General features: G+C 37.2%; 1 protein-coding gene across 3 annotated transcripts in view; it reads left to right on the top strand.

The window, feature by feature from the left end:
* Positions 1-22,235, top strand: part of LOC117395008 (sterile alpha motif domain-containing protein 12-like) — an 88,057-nt gene that overhangs the window by 32,542 nt on the left and 33,280 nt on the right. For 2 of the 3 annotated variants that reach the window (XM_033993835.3, XM_033993836.3), the window contains exon 4: positions 2,695-2,835. In XM_033993835.3, the coding sequence (XP_033849726.1) occupies positions 2,695-2,835 (141 nt within the window). Of the gene's footprint in view, positions 1-2,694; positions 2,836-7,008; positions 9,219-22,235 lie in introns of those variants that run through there. The other variant, XM_059012716.1, reaches the window with a different exon arrangement.

Below are 22,235 nucleotides of genomic sequence, written 5' to 3'. Positions count from 1 at the left end.
ATCTCACTGAGTTTGTCACCCTATACATTTCCAATCACCAACTGAGGGCATCTGATACCAGTGCTTTATTAAGCTTATTTTCTTTCAGCTGTGAAATTGCCATGCTTTCAGTATTTTATACAAAGATCAATTAAATAAGAGATCTGATTAGACTCTTAAAAAGGTCTTATAGTAGACACTCTGTTGACAGGTGCTACCATATCAAAGACTGTATGGATTGTACAAATTACAGGTGTTGTACAAGGAACAGTCTCAGAAGCCATGACTGGTGGTAATTATTGAAAATGTATTTATGTAGAACCTTTTGAAAACACCTTGAAGATATCAGCATCAGTGCCAGTCTGGCTGCCCATAATAGGACTATAAAGTACCTTATTGGTAACTGACATTGATATTTTTTAAAATATAGAGAAGGATTGCTACTTCCAGATTTTTCAATGCTACACTTCTGCCTCGTCTCTGAATTCTTCTTCAAGAGGTGCCACGAAGGAACATACAAACAGTGAAAACATGTGAGTCGCTGGGAAAACACTGCTTGGTCTTTGAACTGAGTTTTTATAAGAACTCCCAGAAGCCTCACACTGTGGTTTTGTTTCTCAGAAACATGGCTGTTTCCAATGACTCATGTATTTTCAGTCCCTCTATCTTCCTTCCTGTGACCTCTTAAAGTAAAATGCAGGTACCCATTAGCAGTGCAGCGTTGAAATATATGAAAGGAACAATCAGTAAAGGTACCATAATGTGTTTGTCTTTTATTTAGCAAGATGTGAGACTTACACAATTATGGTAATACATATGAGATAAGATTTACTGGAATTATTTGGTTAGCTTCAGCTTCAATCAAAGAGTCAAAAACATGAGATGGGTGCAATCTTAAGCGTAAATTGAACAGATGGCACATGATGAATTTAAAACCAGGGCTACTTTGATTCCTGGATAATTATGAAGGGTATAAACCTACAGAGCCACGCAGTCACAAGCAGTAGTATACTGTTTAAAAATTGTTTGAGATTTTAATTTGACCTGAGTTACAGCCAAAACTGGGGTGTGAAAAAAGTCTGCAGTGGAAATTCAGATTTTTACAAAAGGTTTTGTTTGAGAATATGGACTGCACATAAATCACCATTTCTCTCATTTACTTTATATGGGAAATACCTGACTGTTATTACTTGCTTATTGAGTTAGTTAACTAATGTGTCATTTGGTCACTGATTCAGCACAGTGCCAATACAGGTGGTATATACTGGGTTTTCACGGAACAGTGTGTGTATTTGTCTGTGAACAAGGGTGAGGTCTCTCAGTATGAGTTACAAATATATTATTGGGTTGGTGATATAAATGTAATGTCTTTACTGCCTGTGGTTATTGCCTTATTATGAAAGAATAGGTCTAATTGTCTCTGGTGTTCCTGGTGGAAGCTGTGTGTGCACAAACTAGCTACTGCACCTCATAGTCACCAAGCATCAGATCCAATTAAATAAAACTTAAGTAGTTTATCTGTACCTTGTTTCAACAAAATGCGTCCACGTTCTTGTAACTAAAAGTATATCTCAACATGACCTGGGCCTGGATTTAATCAACATGAGGGCAGCAATATGGCCATTATAAAGTATAGCTTTGGTAGCACCATAACCCTTTAGGCGTCTATTCATAAAGGGTTAACGCCTGTCGAAATGAGAAAACAGAAGTACAGTCGGCAGTTGCTATTCATAAGAGATAATTCCCCAATGATTTTCGTCTATGAAGGCATGTTTTTAACAAATTGAGAGGAAAGGTTAACGATTACCTCATTAGCATAAAGTTTTCATCGGCCCTGAGCGTCAACCTGCTATTCATAAGAGTGAACGACAGCAAAATGCTGTCGATAACTAGGAGTTATTGAACGCTTTCTACAGTCAAGTCTAAACTAACGACAGCCTCGGCAGACTATTATTTTTTTAAAGACATATTTTATTACTACACTTGCTCTGTTATACAGTTTGACATACCCGTGATTAACACTGCCTATTTTGAAAAAAAAACAAAAAAAAACTGTAGCTTTATATGAAGGAAAATGTTTACCAGCATTGCCAAACAAAACAAAAATACAAAGTATTTATTTAAAAAATCACTTTTTTTCTAAATTATGACATGTCCTGACTTTTTGGCAGATGTGACAGGGGCATCGGAATCAGGTTTTGCAAACTGCCCGTGACTGGAAGCTGCAGACTCGGGTTTCTGTAGTAGGCTACTGTCTGTGGATTTTGTTTTTCTTTTTGCAATGGCTACTGACGCCACCCAGGGAACATTAATAATGCTGATGATGTCATCAAAAATAGGTGGATTTTCGCTCTTGAACGACTGTATACCCAGTCATAAAGTGCTTTGCGACAGTCGCCCGTTTGCTTAGATCATTTTATGAATAGCAATATGGACAGCTTTCATTAGTTTTAAACAAAATTCGTTTTATTACGGCAGTAGGCAAGTACTTTTATGAATAGGGCCTGAGGAGACTTCATCAGCAGCATTTAATTTACAGTTCCAAACAATTTACAGTTCCAAACAATTAAGGGATATTTCGAGATTGGTCACAGAGCTTATAACCCACTACTACATCTTAATAGCAGGGGTCCACATTATTTCTAACAGAAGGATCAGCACAACCACATTTGGTTTAACCAGCTGTGTTTTCCCTGGTATTTCTCTCTCCCTCAGGTCGGGCTTTGATGAGACTGACAGATAAGAAGCTGGAGAGGATGGGGATAGCACAAGAAAGCCAGCGACAGCACATCTTGCAACAGGTTCTTCAGCTGAGAGTGAGGGAGGAAGTCAGGAACCTGCAGTTACTTACACAAGGTACATGTACTAAACATAAAGTATGATCTGCATTTAGAAAACCTGGGTTGTTTTTTTCTGAAAGCAGGTAATTTTGATTTACTTACATCCATCTATTAATGAACCCTTACTGTTTAGTTTAGTTTATTCACTTTGTGCCCACAAGGCCAGCACAGGTACAATAGTGCAGCACTAATACAAAGAGAGACCGAAGTAGACCGTACTCAATAATATACAATACAACAATTACTATACATCAAAAGTAATATCAATAAAAAGATACATATAGACACACATATACATACAAATACATATAAATACGTCAAAAGAAGATAAAGATATTTATATTTTAATACCAGTTTCATTGCGACTAAAACAAGTTCAAACCCGGAGAGGCTTGACAATGACATCCAGAAGGGCATTCCATAACCCCAAGGCTGTGCCAAAGAAAGAGTAACGACACAACTGAAGGTGATAAAGACTGATGGTCAGAGCAGCTCTGTGGAGACTCTCAGCCCATGTATTTTACGAGCACAGACTGACATAGAGGTAAAACATGGTGAATGCAGAACCTTATAGAAATTACCACTTAGTGGTTTAAGAGAGGAGCTACTAAGAAGGTTAGCAAAGGTAGAATCCCAAATCCAGTCATTCAATACAATCCTACAAGCAATTTTTTGCACAGACTCAAGCTTCTCAGTATTGCGTTTTTGAAATGGGTCCCAGACAGAACAGTTGTTCTCTAAAATAGGTCTTACCAAACTCTTGTAAAACAACATTTGGAGGGGCCTCTATTAATGAACCCTTACTATAGATTACCTTAGGTATGGTAGTCAAAGATTCATGCTAATCAGGGTCTGTTACCTTAAAAGATTCTTGTGTTTTCAGTCTTCAAGTTTAAAATGATATTTTTTTTTTCTTTCAAGAATTGCTTGTGTAGATGATTAAATAAGTGATAATCTTAAGTGAATGGATATAAGATACATATAGGTGTGGCCAGAAACTAAGTTATCCTCAATACTAACATTTATAAATTTGCACTTAATGCTTTAACCTAGAGGGTTTCTTGTTGGTTACACAGCTGCCATTTCCTGTATTATTTATATTCTGCTCACATACTGTACGAATTATGGCAATACTACAAAAACAATATTGTCAAAATAAAATGCCATTCTTAGCACATTTAGTTTCAGGATACATCACTGTAAGTTATCAAACTCACTGAATTGGTTTGATCGGAGCTTGAGGCAACAAAGCCATTTAAGCCAATTTATTTTCTGTGTCATCCTTGGGAAGTTCCACTAACGTACACATTTTAAAATGCCCAAACTGCACGTTACGATCTGAAATTTCGGGATACGATTGTCCGTAGTGCCTAGAGTAAAAAAAAAAAAAAAATAGCAAGGGGGATACTTGAAATACTCAAGCAATAGAAATACCCTGTAGAGGTGGATGTTGAAGCTTGTACACTGTATGTAGGCCTAATTATTTTTGTTTTCTGTACTGCTTTGTAAATAGTGCCTTTGACAAATAGAGGAAGGAACCATATTTTACCCACCACCATATGAAAATCTAGTTTTCTTTCCCTGCTCAGGTAGAGGAGGCAAGCCTTATTGCCTCCATTAGGCAGTGCAAAGAGTCAAAGATATTGACTTCAAATATATGTATAGTACATGAATATATCACACATTCCTATTGTATATCTTGAAGTGTTACAGAACAGACCATAGGGTTTGCAAACACATTAGTTACTATTTGTACCTGCTGTGTTGTACACATTCATTGAATATCATTTCTACATAATCATGATTGTGTTGCTATTTGTATTTACATATTAATGTGCATAATTCAGTTTTTACTAGTTATTTTTGTTTGACATGTTGTCGCTCATAAACACAAATCTTGACATCACACATAAGCATTGATATTGGAGGTGCCCACCCCGCTGTACTGTATTATCGCCAGTATGAGCCTACATGCAAAGAAAACAGTTTTAAAAAAAAAATGTGGTGCTTGGTTTTGTTCACAAACAGGCGCTTGCACTATTCCTTCATAGACCCATTATCATGCTATTACATTATTTTATTTATTTCACTGAGCAGTGATCTGTTAGTTTGCGCATAGATTTGTAACAATACTGTACTGATCTATGTAGTAATTGAGCTTTATTTGGATAGAAATATTACATGCTGAGACATTAATGCAAGACATTTCCATCATGATTGTAGTGAAAAAAGATATTGTAGGAATACATACAACACAGCAGGAAGCTATGATAAATAATGTGTTGTGATGCAGTCTGTTCAGTAACACTGAAGATTCATGAATGGTACTGAAACATCCCTTAATGCATAGGTAATTAACTGAAATGAACTCTTGTTAGTAATAGATACAAACAAGCTGAACAAGACAACAACATTCTTTTAAAAACAAATGTGACCACATGAAAGGACATTCTATATGTCTATTTTAATTCATAGGATCATTAATTTCAGGTTTATTCGGAGCATCTACTGTACAGTAGATTCAAGCCAGAACTTGCATGTGATACTTAATGCAGTACCGAGAATGATATACTGGATGTGTATATACATCACATAATGTATACATAAACAAATTGAATTCTGACTTGGAAGCCTCTTTTGTGCCTGAAATAGAGCAGCTGCACTTGGTAAAAATGTGCATTATGAAGAATAATTTGGTCAAAGTCAAATTAACCCCACTGCATCATTACCTGGGCTTTTGCAGCTATTTAATTTCCCAGTGGAATTAGTATCTGTTTAAAGAAGAAGATTAATTTGTATAATAGAAAAATTAATCCAAACCTTAGTGGCTGGAATGAAAAAGCTATCTTACTTGCCACACAATTGCACAAACCTGTGATTAAGCTTGAAAATAGGAATTATTAACAGCATGTTATCAGTATAAAATTGGAATGATGATTCAGACCTTTGACACTTTTCACTGAAGAATATTCATTAAACACCGGTTACTACACTGCTTCTGCATTACATTTTGAAAGTTTGTTGTGAATATCAGTAATTAATGTTTGAAATTCCAACAATGACCAGTACTGGATGCTTTCTCCTGGTAGTTTGCTGTTTTAAACTGACCAAACTCAGCTTTGAAACGGTACAGTAATTATATAAATCCTGTGCTTTCTTGTTTACTTTTATTGAACATGGTTAAACTGGGCAGTTTTCCATAAAGTGACCCCATGTAAAAAGTAAAACTACATTCCCAAATGCACCATTCTTTCTTGTGTCTGTTGTTTATCTGTAACTGAATCCATTCTGTCTTGCTAAGAGTGAATTTACTGTTTTAGACCCATAATAAAATATTCATCCATCAGTTTCCATCTGTACCATGAGATGCGTCTTAACGGTATAATTTCCTAGCATAATTTCTGTTTTTATGCCAATACTATGTTTAATTATCCAATAATTAAGTAATTTGAGTATTTTGTTATTTGTAACGCATAATTTAAATTGCATTGTTAACTTGTCTGAACAGGATAGGCTACTTACTGGTTGGAAAACATATAAATCACGTTTGTAGCCTATTCGTTGCTCTAAGAAAATGCCAGGCTTTGGTGTGCTTGTGTGGACTGTACATCAAGAGGGAGATATCTTGGTACCTGATCCAGAAGAGTGAGAAGACCCTGCGGTTTTGTTTACAATCTAACATTCATCTTGTCAGTGCTTCTGGCACTATATGATTGCCCTTTTTTACAGTACCAACCACATTAACCTGAGCAGCTATCTCCTGCCATATTTTTTCAGCCACAGAACCAGTGCCACTGGCTCGTTCCAACGTACTGTGGGTTATACTGCAGGCATGAGCCAGTCGGCTGTATCATGGGCAGTGCAAGATGTAACTGCAGCTTTAGTAAATCAGGCAGGAGAATTCATCAATGTCCCTGTCTCTCACGAGCTGCAACAAAATACAAAGCAGGGTTTTCTTGGGAGTTATGGGTTTCCTGGTGTCCTGGGAGCCATCGATTGCACACATGCGCAGCTATGCGCATCAACACAGAATAGCCACCGCTACATAAATTGTAAGGGGACCTATTCTGTCAGCGTGCAAGTAGTGTGTGATCCCAACAATTACATCACAAATGTGCATGCAAACCATCCTGGCTCCGCTCATGACTCGTTTATCCTCGCTAATTCTCAGGTGGCTTCTGTGTTTCAGCAGGATGACAGTCTGAGAGGCTCGTTGATAGGGGACAACGGGTATCCACTGAAGCGGTGGCTACTGACACTGCTGCTCAGCCCCACGACTCCTGCTGAACAAAGGTATAACCATACCTTTGAATGTGCTCGTAATGTAATTGAGCGAACATTTGGAATCCTCAAAATGCGATTCCGATGTTTGGATGCCTCTGGGGGAACACTACAGTACACTCCTCAGAAGTCTAGCAATATCATCCCGGTTTGTGTTTTACATAACATAGCTCTCCATAATGGATGTGATGTTGAACTTACAGAGGAAAGATTATAGGGTTTGAGGGAAGCAAATGCTGAACTTGAAGACCCAGTGGTTGAGGTTGCAGATGCTGCAAGTGCCTGGCAGGTCAGACAAAGCCTTATAGATTACTTTTTTTATTTCGTAGCCTTGCTTGAGGGGCTTGGTCATCCTCCTCACTGGGGCTGCTGGACATTTTATTGTGCTTTTTTCTCCTTCCTTATTATTTTTTGGTTTCAAAATGCCCTCTGTTCACTGTCGCAGACGCACAGATGCTCTTAAAGGGAATGTTGAATCCTTACTGGTTATAACCTTACTCCGTCCACTGTGCTTTGATTGGCTGGGCGCATGATTCGCTATTTGATATGCGTTACACAACGCATGAGACCCGACTTCTAAATCACGTTTTCGTGCGCTATCGCGGTGGTTCACTAACGCTGTCATTTTTGCTCGGAAGCGGCTGTGCACCCATGTGTTTTTTTAAGCTTTGTACAGTATGTGTAATGTACGATCATGATTTGATTTGTTACCAGTAGCCTATAGGCCAAAGTAAAAAGAAAGTGTGCTGGCTATTCATTTGATTTTACCACTGTGCTGTGCAGCTATGGCCAAAAGTTTTGCATCACCTAGAATTTTAGGAATGAGACATCATTTAAAAAAAAGATATGAACATTAATGACATTTTATTTAACATCATGTAACCAAAGAAATTAGAAAATAATATTGCAAAAGTCTACCAGAAGCCATAATAGTACCATAGTACAGGATTTCATGTTAGGTTTTAGAATGTCAATTTTTTTTAATTTGTCAGGTTTTCTATATGAAAATCGACAAAGCATTATGTAATTCAATATGTTAACGTAACAATATTCAGCAGGTTTCATATGTTAATTCTATAGTGTGATGCAAAACTTTTGGCCATAGCTGTAGATACCTATTGTGCAAATTTATATTTGTACATAATGTAATGTGTACGGAGAATACATTACTGCTATTTCAGTGCAATGATTTATACATTTAAAATAAACTAAGCACTATAAATGTGTGTGTGTGTGTGTGCAATTTATTTTAACTTTTTTTTAACCTGACATCTCGATATTTTGGACAACCTAGCTGTCTCCAGACATGTCCCGTAGCCATAATGTGACGGTGTAAACAGACGGTGTATGCCATTGACGTCTTAAGTAGGGGACACGGCTCATTTGCATACCTCTGACAATTGGTTAGATACAATCTCTCGGTAACAATCCTTGACGGTAAATCACATCTAAAACCATTACTGGTCAGTAAAATAACCAGACAGTAGTTTTATAAATCATATGTGTTAAATATTGCCCAGTATTTTTTTTTTTTTAATGGCCGGAAATTTTCGCCATCTTTTAGGAATAATGTCCAATTTATGCAACATTTGACAGTGTAGTAGTACAGTAGTTTTTGTACACTTGAATGTGGATGGTGGATTTTTCTGTAGGATGGAAGTGTAAGGATTTTTGCCTATGTATTGCCCTGGCCTTGTAGGGAGTGACTGGCTTTTCATAACTCAGAGTGCAGGTGTAAGTTACTAACATAATTTTAACTGTAATGTAATTTAAGGTGAAATGAATGGAACAAGCTTTTTCTACAGCACAAGAACAGATGTGGTTTGTCTTGACTTGGCGCAACAACCACTGCCTGCTTTTTACAGAGGAGTGTACTCCACAGTGTCATTTTAAGTGTGGAGTAGTGGTTAGGGCTCTGGACTCTTGACCGGAGGGTTGTGGGTTCAATCCCCAGTGGGGGACACTGCTGTTGTACCCTTGAGCAAGGTACTTTACCTAGATTGCTCCAGTAAAAACCCAACTGTATAAATGGGTAATTGTATGTAAAATAATGTGATATCTGTATAATGTGAAATAATGTATAATGTGATATCTTGTAACAATTGTAAGTCGCCCTTGATAAGGGCGTCTGCTAATAAATAAATAAATAAATAAATAAATAAATAAACATTAACCTTTAATATCATGCAGTCTGTTTATTCTGTCATTCATTGACAAGTACATCATACAGTACACATAATGACAGTTTTGAAAGTTTACAGTTGAGGTTGAAAAGGCGTAAGTTGGTACAAGTGAGTACTACTGTAGTCCCGGTTGGGAAAAGTATTTAACACTATTTTCAGTCACTTGAGCAGATTTTTGAAATACAACATAATAATAAAAAAAGCTTCTTCTTTGTGTCTAACATCTTCCTGTGCACAATTTGATTCTCACCCAGGTAGTCTACAGGAAGTGATTAAGTACCAAGTCCTCTCTATTTTAAAAATCGGTATCTAGAATTGAAAAAAAAAAGATAATCAATGAACCAATGATAACGTTGCTAATGCTAATAAGAGGTAAGAAAATTGATATTAATGTCTTTGTTATTACTCTTTTTAATGCTTTTTTTTTTGGGGGGGGGGGGGGGGGGCACAGGATTATCAAGTGCCTTTTTATATCCCATGTTGTATTCTGAGCTCAGCAAGGATGGAAACGTTGTCACATCTCAGTGCTGCAGAGGTGACACTGGTGAGATGTAAAGGTCAGATATGATTTATGACCTGTGTAGAGCACACTGACTCATCAGCTGTACAGTTTCACGGTCCACATTCTCCTGCTGTTATCATCTTGTCTAAGCATAAACCGCCAGATTGCCAATTAGTGCCATTTGTGGCAGGGCTGATTCAGTTTTGTGAATCACAAAAATTATACTAGGTATAGTAAGGTCGGTGGTTTAATGTATTTTTCAACTCTTGCAGTACTAAGTAATTTTACAGAATTCACTAAACAGCGTTAACGTGTTTTGCATGCAGTAATCCCCCAATGCTGCTTTGACACGTTATGTTACTATACAGTACCTTACATATACTGCATGTACAGAAATAAATACTTTTTAAAGTTGCATAGAAATGTTTACAGCGCATGGCTGCAAGTAAAATGCATAGTCTACCTGCTACTTTTCTTTCTGTTGGTATAAGTAAGACTTTCTAAGTGTATACTGAAAAGATTGCAGATTTTCTGAGGTGAAGTGAGGTGAGGAAGTGTCATTGTTGAATAGGCTCCAGTCCTCTGTGCTTTACCAGTGGGGGATTCATAACACAATGCAGTGCTAATATTCTTTGTCATCTCGCTTTATTAAATCAATATATACTGAAGGTATCTGTCAGAATCACTATAATGTGGTAAGGTGCCAATGTTTGTATTTGTATCTCTATCTGTGATCTCAGTATCTGTATTTGAGGAAATGTTGTTATTTACACAATTAAATGTACAGTTACTTTTATATACAATATAAATGTATTATATTAATACTGAGGGTAACTGAATCATTTTTGGCACCGCTGTAAATTACTGTATATCAACTTCCATTGAACAATTTCATCATAACATATGTTTAGTATTCAACAAACTAAAAGCATACATAACAAACAGAAGTGAAAATGAACATTAGCATCTTTTCATAGACAACTTCATCACAAAGAGTGTTAATGATAAATATTAGGAAAATAGCAGATCCTTAATTATTATTATTATTATTATTATTATTATTATTATTATCATTATTATTATTATTATTATTATTTATTTCTTAGCAGACGCCCTTATCCAGGGCAACTTACAGTCATAAACAAAAATACATTTCAAGAACTTATTAATTCCCTGCTGTGTTTTTCTTTTTTTATTATCCACTGTGATTTCTGTTGTGGAAACATTTAGATAAGTATGCCGTTCCTGACTGCGCTTCAGAACAGATGGCATGAAAAAAAAAATGTTAAGTATGATCTTCTTTAAAAATAATAATAATAATAATGATAATATTTGTGTCCTTCCCTTTTAGGGCTTATCTTACTGCATGCAGCCGTTTGGATGGTTATAGATATGCTTCCCCCCAAACAAGTACTTGTTTATGGAGAACAAACAAACACCAAATATGTGTATTTGGATGTTTTTTAAGTAAACACTTCACGACAGAAATAAAAGGTCAAGTACAATATGAATAAGAAACTGTCTCAGCTCAACTGAATAGAGATTGCTTAGTATAGAGTTGGCAAGATAGTCCCTTATTTTATTGTTACTATATATATATATATATATTATTTTAGGTGTGTATCACAGGCATGATGCAAGGGATGTATGAATCACACAAGGAATTTTCAAGATTTGAACATGCTACAGTCTGCCCCTGCCTCTGCTCTACTGATATACTTCACCATGCCTTTGTGACATCACATCTAGATTAACTTCTTCTTATTATTTGTTTAGTGTGTAATATGCATGAAATCCTTCCTTATAATTGTAACATACTTGGATAGTTCTTGCTTGACATTTGCATTTAATGGTTTTGTTTCATTCTAGCATTATCCTTGTTTTGTTTTTTTGTTTTTCTTTGGTATCGGTACACCTTAGTAATGCCCTGTGTAACTGTGCTGAACAGGTACAGAGACAAATTTTCTACACAAATGTGCAGTAAATCCAGTAACATGGTTCACCGATTAGAAGGTTCAAAGAAAACAATGCTGCTATTTTTCCCCTTGTAAATTGTTTGAAAGCTGTTCTCATAATTAACCTCACAGAGCTTTCTGGAATCCATCGTTTTATAGCTTGTGTTGCTCTGTTTGCTTTTAAAGAAAACTAACAATGCTGATGAAAAACATCACGGTCTTCTGTACATTAACCACCTAGGCTGTTCACTGTGTTTCCTGTTTTTAGAATAAGTAGGTAAGAAGTAAAACATTAAGAGATCACCTATCCTGGCAAGCCTAGCAAATTGTATTTCTTTGTGAAGTGTTTTGAAGTGCCTTGGCATAGTAGGCCTTATACAAACTTATGTTACTGCTGTTAAAAACAAATCCCTGGTGTTTTTCAAGTTTTCTTAATAGTGTAATAGCACAAACTTGAAATGGTAAAGCTTTCACATTGGTTAGGAATGAAGCTTTTGGATTATTTTTCTTGAAGTGTTTCAACATCTTCAAAAGCCCTTGGGATTCACTTTGTATTCATTGCAAATTAACACCCAATTTCTCTTCTCCCATATTTCTCTAAGCTCCTTGAGCAGCTAGTCCACTCGCATCTATCACATTACATATCCGCCAATTCCCTTTACCCCCGATTTCAATCTAGCCTCCCTCCCATTCCACTGAGACTGCCCTCCTCACTGTCCAGAATCATCTGGCCAACTCCTCCGGGTCAAGGGAGGGTTTTTTGAGTACCGGCGTAACTCGGGCAAGCTTAAAGGCAGCAGGAACCGAGCCAGAGTCCAGGGACAGGTTGAGAGAGTGCCTAATGGAGGGAGCAAGATCAGCAGTACAGAGACGGACAAGATTAGTCGGCCAGGGTTCCAGGGGGCATGTGGCAGTAGTTGATCTGTCAGTGGCTGGATGTAGGATTTGGTCAATGGTCTTAAAGAGTACATTGGGTTTACTGTGTCCCATAGTTATGATTTCAGAGAAGTATTTCACCCTGGCCGCGGCAAGCGCACGCCTGTAGCTCGCGAGATGGTCGGTCCAGATCTCTCTGTGAACCGTTAGTCCAGACGACCTTCATGCGCTCAAGCTTGCGTCAGGAAGACTTAAACAATCAAAGTTCGAGGGTGTACCATGGGCAGTTTAGATCTTTCTTGACGGTTGTGGTTGTAAGCGGAGCAACAGTGTCAAAGATATGAGTAAGGGTGACGTAGAGGGTCACCGCATCATCAACGGTGGACGAGAGAGTACCAGTTAGAGGGGATGCAGAGACACATTCCGAGAGTTTCAGTGGATTTAGCAGATTCTTGGGACGGAAAGAGATAACAGTATCAGTAGCGGAAAAAGGAGCAGGGAGATTAATATTAGCAGTGATTAAGAAATGGTCAGAGAGAGAGATATCTGAGACGGAGAGATTGGAGATATCAAGGCCCCTGGTGATGAGCAGATGCAGGGTGTGAATGTTGAAGTCACCTAGGAGTAGGATTTTGTCAGTAGAAGTGTAGACAAGGAAGAGGAATTCTGAAAACTCTGCAATAAAAGCAGAGTTTCTCTTAGGTGTACGGTAAATAACAACAAGGGTGAGGGACATGGGAGAGGGAAGCTTGATGGTGAGATGCTCAAATGAAGAAAAGGCAGGCAAAGAAAGAAATGAGGAAGCGAGCACAGAATTTGCAGTAACAGCAGTTCCCCCGCCTCGGCCAGTGAGGCGAGGTTTGTCAAAGAGGGAATAGCCCTTTGGGGTGGCTAGATGCAGTGAGTGCATGTCGTTTACAGAGTGCCAAGTTTCAGCTAGAAAGAGAAGATCAGGATTGGTATCGGTTATAAGTTTGCTGAGAAGCCGAGATTTGTTAGTCAGAGCAACAATTGAAAAAGGAGATTTTCAAGTTTGTAGCAGGCAGAGTAGGGGGAGAAGGAGTTAGTAAGGGTATGTGCAGCAGGGACTTACCAGTGTTCATTCTGGGAGTGGAGAACGAGTGAGGGCGCTTTATCCAGGGGATCCAGAAGTTAGGTGTCAAGGTAGGAATGAGGCCTCTAGTAGCCATTGGGAGGGATTTGGAAAAGGTCCTCGCTCTGCCTGTTCTCGCTCTGACTGCCACAGCTCAGACTGCAACTATTATCCCTCTCTGTCCTACCCTCGCCCTGTGCCCAATCCCTTTTCCATTCCTTTTCCCTTGCTCCCCTTTTTTGGAATAGACTCCCACTGAACATAAAACAGTCACCCACACTATGTAGTTTCCGTTTCTCCCTCAAAACGCATCTCTTCTCCCTAGACCATACTACTAATACTCCTGGCCCCTGACCTCCTGCTATGACCCTGCTTGCCTGACCTTGACCTAGCCTCTGGCCCTCAGCTTTCATACTAGGAATTAATCTGTATCTCTCCACCCTGGCCCAATAACTTGCATTCTTTCTTCACCCAGTATTCTTGTTTGTACCATTTTGTCTAAATTTGTAAAGAGCCTTGGTTAAAGGCGCTATAAAAATGTAAATAAATAAATAAATACAATTTAACATGAAGATGTTTTGAAAGGTGTTTGAATTTGAATGTATTTATTTTCTTACAGTATTTTTAAATTCAACACTATTGAGTGTTTTATAGTTGTGGATGCAATATTTACGGCATCCCAATTGTCCACAGATTCTGCTATACCTTTTTTTCTGAAATGAATACATCGTTTTCTTGAATGTCACAAGAACACATTCTTTCTTGCGTATGAATATTTAAAAAAGAAAACAGTTTGTCTTCAAAGGTGTAGATAATATTCAAAGATAATTGTGTGGCTCTGTTTTTAGAGCTTAATATGTTTTGACATCTTCATGGATAATTGTAATTGTAAACTGTATACAGATGCAGGTACTGTACCAATGCCAGATTGCATAGACCCAGATATCCTGAAAGCTTTATTGTTGATTTTAATTCAAATATAAATATTTACATGCAACTGATGGCAAAAAATGAGGATGTTGCTTTGTGAGTAGTTGATGTTGAAATTCCTAGAGTGTTATTAGCTGCAGGCTGTGTTTGCCCTCTATTAAAAATGTATTTTCTTAGCCAAGACTAGTTATTAAACCCAAGAGCCCCCTTTATGATGCTAACTTTCAAGTTGATTGTAACATTGTGAGGTGATTTAAAGGAATTTCAGTGAAAAGCCTTTTAGCTATTTCAGATGACTGATCCTTTTGAGCCTTTGATAAAAAACCTAACTATGCTCATTTTCCGTGGCTAATGTCAACTAAGATTCATATTTGTCATTTTAGATGTAATTACAATGCTTCATTATCCATCATAAATGCAGTATGGTTTGATATATTGAAGATAATAACCTGGATTGCAAGGGCACATACCATCAATGTTTTATGTTGCTTCTACAGATGTTCTGCATTGATTCAGACTTTAAATAGTCTTGGTTGCATTTTTTTCCCTGTGCTTGTTAGACTACAGGCGTATTGTGTCTTAAGTTATTATTTTAAAAACTTAAGAAGCAAAACTTAAGTATGAAACTTTTACAGATTTGATTTCCATTAAGATTGTGCTGTGAAAAGGGTTCATGCAATTACAATTAGTTAGATCCCATATTATGTGTGTTGTTTTTAAAAACACATAAGTCATAAAAAGCTTGTGGTTATATCTCTGTTTTTTACTGTTATTTCTCTGTTTGAATTAATTTAGTGTGGTTGAAGGTTTGCCAGAAAAATTGTTACCTGTACATTATTGGTGGAGGGGCTCCTTGGCCAGTTAACATTTAAACCACAATATTAGTAGACCATAAATTTCAATATTTGCTTTGACAGGGATGAAGATTTAAAAGTATCTCTTATACACTGTAGCTAATAAAGTCCATAGTAAAACCTGGAATGGATGAAACTGCTTTACATTTGGAGTTTATTGCCATCCTTGACATTCAGCATCTGCATTAATTATTTGTGGGTGATCTCTGCTAAGGCCAAATGTAATTTTAAGCTGATTGTAATAGTGGTGCTGCCTTTTATTGTCCAGACAGGTTTAGTAAAATAAATAAATAAATAAATAAATAAATAAATAGATCTGTCTGTGGTATAAACGTATTTTCTCTGTTTATCATCCGTGTAATTATGCTACTGTGCTGACTGTCTCCTTCAGTCAGCAAGTTCCAGGCAAATCTCCAGCATTGCACTACAGGTTGTGCAGTACCATAAACTGCACATATTCTGTGCAACCAATGCAGCCCATGTTATGTCTTACAAATCATGGGATGTATGGCTGGCTTTACATATAACTTGACATATACAGTTTAATAACCTTATTTATTGAGCAATCTGTAGTTTGAAGTTAAAATTCTGACCTGCCAGAAAGCACCAGAAAATCTTATGATGTGTAAACATATACACATGTGTAAACTACAGGATTTTACAATTATCCTACAGTTGTCCCATAACTGCAAAAAAATGTGACTGAGAATAATGTATTCAAAAAGAATACAATGCTTGTATTCAATCAAAAAGACTTACTATAACAAATAAAGTACACATGTAAGTCATGTTATCTTGTGGGTTCTTGTGACATGAGTTCCACTCATGTGGGTTTACAATGTCACCAGAACATCCCCTTAATATTACAGCCTTATTATGTACAATACAGTATGATGTACTTTCTATCCTGTATCATTATCAGCAATATTAGATGGCATAACAAACTGGTGTTCAGAAAACTGTCTGCTGGGAAAGTTCTTGAAGTTTTTTGGGTTTTTTTCCCCATATATCTGCTATAGGCATTTGTGGCAGAGTGGTTGCTGATTATGTACAGGTGCAGAGGTGATGCAGTGCAGGAATAAACAGGCAGAGATTTGTAATCCGGTATGGAAAATAGGTGTTTTATTTTTGTTATAATCCAGGTCTGGTGACCAAATAATAAACTCCGGTTATACACAGCAATGCGTAAAACACGGAGAACAGTAACAGGGATTGCAGCCCTAAACAATAGACACGGTATCTCTCCCACAATATACAAACACGGTCACCAGTCCTGGGTGCGTGCTGTAGTGCTCGTGGTGGGTGATACAGTTTAAAGTGACAAATAGTGCAGTGCTGTTCCGGGTTCAGTGCTGGCTCTTAGCGACAGCTCCGAAACGTATTAGCCGTCTATAAACACACAAGTAACAATTATAGACAAGACAAACAAACAAACACTCACAATACGCTCAATACACAGTGCACGGATCCTTCCGAGTCTATTTCAAAACCAAAAGGTACTTTACCTAGATTGCTCCAGTAAAAACCCAGCTGTATAAATGGGTAATTGTATGTAAAAATAATGTGATATCTTGTAACAATTGTAAGTCGCCCTGGATAAGGGCGTCTGCTAAGAAATAAATAATAATAAATAATAATAATAAAAAGCAAAGGAAAAGATTTACAATTCTCCAGCCCCTTTTATGCGGTTATGCATGACCCCTTGGTAAACGATTGCAGCTGATTCTATTGCCTGCAGCTGCTACCTCGTTTACCTTCCAGGTCAATATATTCCCGCACTGGAGTCTCGTCTTTTTCCAGGCTGATTGACTTCCCGACCCAGGGAATGAACTGTCAGGACAACCTGTCCAAAGCCTTTCCCTTTCGCTACTTCGTATCCTCACAGGTCGAGAGGGAGATTTACAACCAGAACTCATTATATTTCCGTCACAGCATTAAACTAAATAGAATGATGCAGTGCAAAGCAAATAAAATGATGTTTTGTGGTAATCCGTAAAATAGGGAGGTCAGCTACTCGGCTAGCCACATAACGAATGACATCAAGCTGCTGACTCATCTGTTTCATACGATCATATGCTGTGTTGCAGAGTTGTGTGATAGCTTAGCAAACTGATTTTATGCATGCTGTAAATCTAGTAACTTATGTTAAAGGCTTAAGCTTAATATTTAAACCATAATACAGTGCCAGTGTAAGTTCTTTTTACAGGTAAATGTGCTTAAGTTAAGGAAGTGTTATATAAAAATAGATGCTTTTAGTCCGGTTAAGCAAACAGGCTTCTTATTTTAGTTTAGATTTTGTTGTTACATTTTGTTTGTTCAGCTGTGACTGAAAAATGTTAATTTTTATTTTGGAGCTATTTTGGTTTAGACTGTGGATAATAAGAATTACTGATGAGACCTTTTTTTTTTTGCTGGTCCCTTGAAATTCGTAATAATGAAAGTAGACTGTATTTTCCAGAAACCCTGTGGTATGGTGACTTCAAAATGAACTTGTGTCATATAAATGTCAGTGTGAGGTGAGAACGAATCATATTTCCCTGCAGTCTGTGGTCCTCCATTGTTATGGAATAGACATTTTTCTCCCTTGACCAGTTCAGCATAAGCTTATGGTCCCATTGTGTGTATGGAAGGAATTAGTAAATATGAACATGCTGCCACATGTTCTTGCAGAACAAAATGTTATTGCTCTTTGTGCTGGAATAATAAAGATGTTGAGTTATTTTTGCACAGCAACAGTAGCAAAAAAATCTTGGTTTCATAACTCTAATTTGTGAATATATGATTTATTTAAAAAGCATAAAGATGCCAAAGGAATTGCCTAAACTGTAAGTGTAATAATAGTGGAATTTGTATTATTATTATTTATTTCTTAGCAGACACCCTTTTCCAGTTTCCCATTTATACAGTTAGGTTTTTACCGGAGCAATCTAGGTAAAGTACCTTGCTCAAGGGTACAGCAGCAGTGTCCCCCACCTGGGATTGAACCCATGTCCCGCCAGTCAAGAGTCCAGAGCCCTAACCACTACTCCACACTGCTGCCCATTTGTATCACTTTGCATGGCTAAAACCCAATCGGGACCATTTCTTTGACAGTGTATTTCTAAATTACCTGCCTGCCAATCACACCTGAACATTTTGATCACCTTTGTAAGTTTAAAACTGAGCATAATAAACTGTGGCTGGCGCCTGGAATGCTTGGAAAATGGACATGTTATGATTCCATTCTTTCTTATTTAGCCAGATGAAACCCCATTGGGATTTACATCTCATTCCCATGGGTGTCCTGGAGGACAGCAGCAACAGTAACAAACAAATTGTTGACATTTCAAAACACCATATTACAAAATAACATCACAATCATTATCCACAGTTACAATTCAGTAGTCCAAGTATTTGTTTCCTCCTAGAAATGTGTTTAAACACTCAGACATTTATAAATAGTTATCAGATAAGCATTAGGGAACATGTTATAAATGGTTTCCTTGTTCTATTCTATGTTCTAGTCACAAATATTAATATAATGAGCTCAAAACACTGCCATCTTGCTGTTCCAAATCTGCAAACATACAATGTGTATTCAGAGTACTGTGCTAACACACATTTTGCTATTTGGTTTTATTCATTTTATTGACTTAATTGTACACTCGACAATAGTGGAGGCAGACCAACTATATGTGGGTACCTGAAGAGACTATACTGTCTATACTGCAATGCCTAGATGGAACATGTCTCAGTTAAGATTGCTGTACTGTTAAACTCCCAATTTCCCAAGTCTAGTGGGTTTGTGTCACAAACTTAATATTATCTTAACATTGGTGTTTTGCAATGAATTTCCATTGTTTTTGTAACAGTAGTTCACTCTGTGGGTTGAATGTAATTAACCTCCGGAAAGTTGGCCTTGGACCCCATAATGAGGACCTTGTTGTCCTTAATTACACTGCCTTCTCAGCATGGTCTGCATATTTTGTTGTGTACTTCTGTTAGTACTGCCAGTTGAGATGCACATTGCTCTTTGTGTTTTTCAGAACTGTTTATCTAATAGTGATGAAACTTGATTAGGACATTCTTTAACACAAGGTATTGAAGATAATCAGAATCTGGGGATATAAGGAGGTGCCTGTCTTTATGTGCATATGTATGTCACTCTTACAGTTGTTACTTATATACAGGGATGAAATCAAGTCTATGGACGTAATAAGGCTGCCATGTTGTGGTCATGTGACTGGATTCTGCGTGATATAGGACAAACGCTGTGAGATATTGTCTTCATATTCTCTAGGTCGAGTCTGATGGGGGGGGGGGGGGGGGACGACAGGTGGTAAATTTTACAAAGCTGCCGCCCCTCACTTTCAGAACCTCATACTGTATGTAGGCTTTATAAATGGCAGTTAACCTCATATCTGTGCTTTATAATCTGCTGTTAACCATGTGTGTTGAATGCTCATGTCTCCTTTGAGGTTATATTAAGGTTAAATATAAACCAAATTAAAGTTGTTTGTTTTCAGTGACCTTCTTCAATGACAAGGTGACTGACCCCTTAGAAGAACAAATCTATAACACTGAATTAATTCTGATTGCAGTGAAGGTGTTGGTAATGTCTTTGAGTCTTCTACCCACTGTCTGTAATCAATTTAAAATTCAATTCAGTTTTATTTACTTCACCAGAATGAAACCCTTGATATTGTTGTTTTCATTTTTTTAAAGGGGGAAAGACAGCACCAACTGTTACAAATTCGGTGCAGATACATATTCTACAACAAACATTTATATACTGCAAGAAGCAAGGACATCCCCTTCATATAACTAGGTGGTCGTTCAGCTCCTGGAGTGTTGTTCCATACACATATGGTATTTCAAAATGAAAAAAACAAAACAAAACACTGTACACTTGGAAATTAATTCTGTTTTAATGATCCAAAACAGTTAGAACATAAGAACATAAGAAAGTTTACAAACGAGAGGAGGCCATTCAGCCCATCTTGCTCGTTTGGTTGTTAGTAGCTTATTGATCCCAGAATCTCATCAAGCAGCTTCTTGAAGGATCCCAGGGTGTCAGCTTCAACAACATTACCGGGGAGTTGGTTACATACCCTCACAATTCTCTGTGTAAAAAAAGTGCCTCCTATTTTCTGTTCTGAATGCCCCTTTATCTAATCTCAATTTGTGACCCCTGGTCCTTGTTTCTTTTTTCAGGTCAAAAAAGTCCCCTGAAACGTTGCACATTGTCTAGCAATATCCTGTAAAATCAAAAAATTAAAAATCGCAAACAAGGATTTCAGCATTTTTTGGGCAATTGATGTAATACTGAGAGTGTAACAAAACTCTGGTCATGACACGTTGGTTACAGGATGATACTTTGATGTATTGGCTGCACATTCGATACACAACTGTCTTGTAACATTCTGTAGTTGAAGATTGATTCTGGGATCACAATCATCATCGTTTGTTCTAAATAGTTACTCTTAAGTGACATGAACCTTTTATGTTTATCACACTCTTTTGATTGTTATTAGGTTGAAGAATGCAGATAAATGTTAACAGGTGTGAGTTTAGTTTTACCCAGTCTCAGTGGCGGAAGAATAGCCAGTACAGCTGGTTCAACGGTACAGGAGTCCACACACTTCGGGGTCCAAAAGTTTTGAAAAAAAAATAACATTGATAATATCCTACATATTCATATTTGCAGATGTTACAACCTTCATATTTGTATCATTGTAGCTACCGGTGCCAGGAATTCAATCTTTATCCTTCCTTGTTTTAAACAGGTACCACTATTCGCTTAATTATGTTTAAAAAAAGAAAACGGTTCAATTAAAATGAACTTCCTAACTCTCTGCATGGAGGCTGGTACTAGGCACTGTTTTATGTTGTCTGTGTGATCGCACAATACTGCAAAATAGTTTCCCACTGTCTTCAAGGTACATTTTGGGGTTCTATTCAGTGCAGTCTTTTGCAGTTATATTCAGTGCGATTTGATTCGTCCTGTAGTTTAGGCAGAAGCTGTTAACAGGTGTTGTTGTGTGCCAAAATAAACTAAAGCAAATGAACATGTCTGTATTTCCGACTGTAAAACATTTTTGTCTATGACATTCTAAAATGGAATTCCTCACCTGCAATCACAGAATTACGGAATGCTGGAGGCACTGATGATTCAACTTGTTAGCTTATGATTAAAAATAATGTAGTGTTAGGTGTAAAGATGCATGCAAAATTGAATTCAAGTAGGTGAGTAGAAAATGTTCTTATTACATGTAGTTGTATACTGTTTCATACATGCTAACATTCTGAGAGTTAAATATTTAAGCCACAATACCAGAAGTCATCGCCTTAATGCGGTAGGCGATGTGTCAGTCATGGATTGGAGGATACATGATTGCACTCGCTGCCGAAGGGGGCGTGACTGAGGGTATATCAGGTGTAGTGAATTAGGTGTACAATTTATTTAAATATAAATTAGTCTCTAGGCCCCCTGTTTAAGAAATGTAAGAAATGAGACATACCATATTTAAGTTCTGGACCATATAGAACTCGGATTCCCTTGGACAATAACCGACATTCTATGTGTCAGAAATATAAAACAATAGTTCATTTAAGAATAAACGGGTGCACAACTAATCTAATATTACAGAAAGGAAAGGCTATTGGTTAGATATATGCACGAATAGTATATAGTTCATTGATTGCATAGTCAAACGATTACAACGACCATAACATCATTAGCATACATGGTTAATATACTAAT

This window comes from Acipenser ruthenus, chromosome 3 (genome assembly GCF_902713425.1).
Source record: "Acipenser ruthenus chromosome 3, fAciRut3.2 maternal haplotype, whole genome shotgun sequence".
Taxonomy (NCBI): domain Eukaryota; kingdom Metazoa; phylum Chordata; class Actinopteri; order Acipenseriformes; family Acipenseridae; genus Acipenser; species Acipenser ruthenus.
The sequence above is the reverse complement of the archived record's forward strand: the minus strand, read 5'-3'. Positions and strand labels throughout refer to the sequence as shown.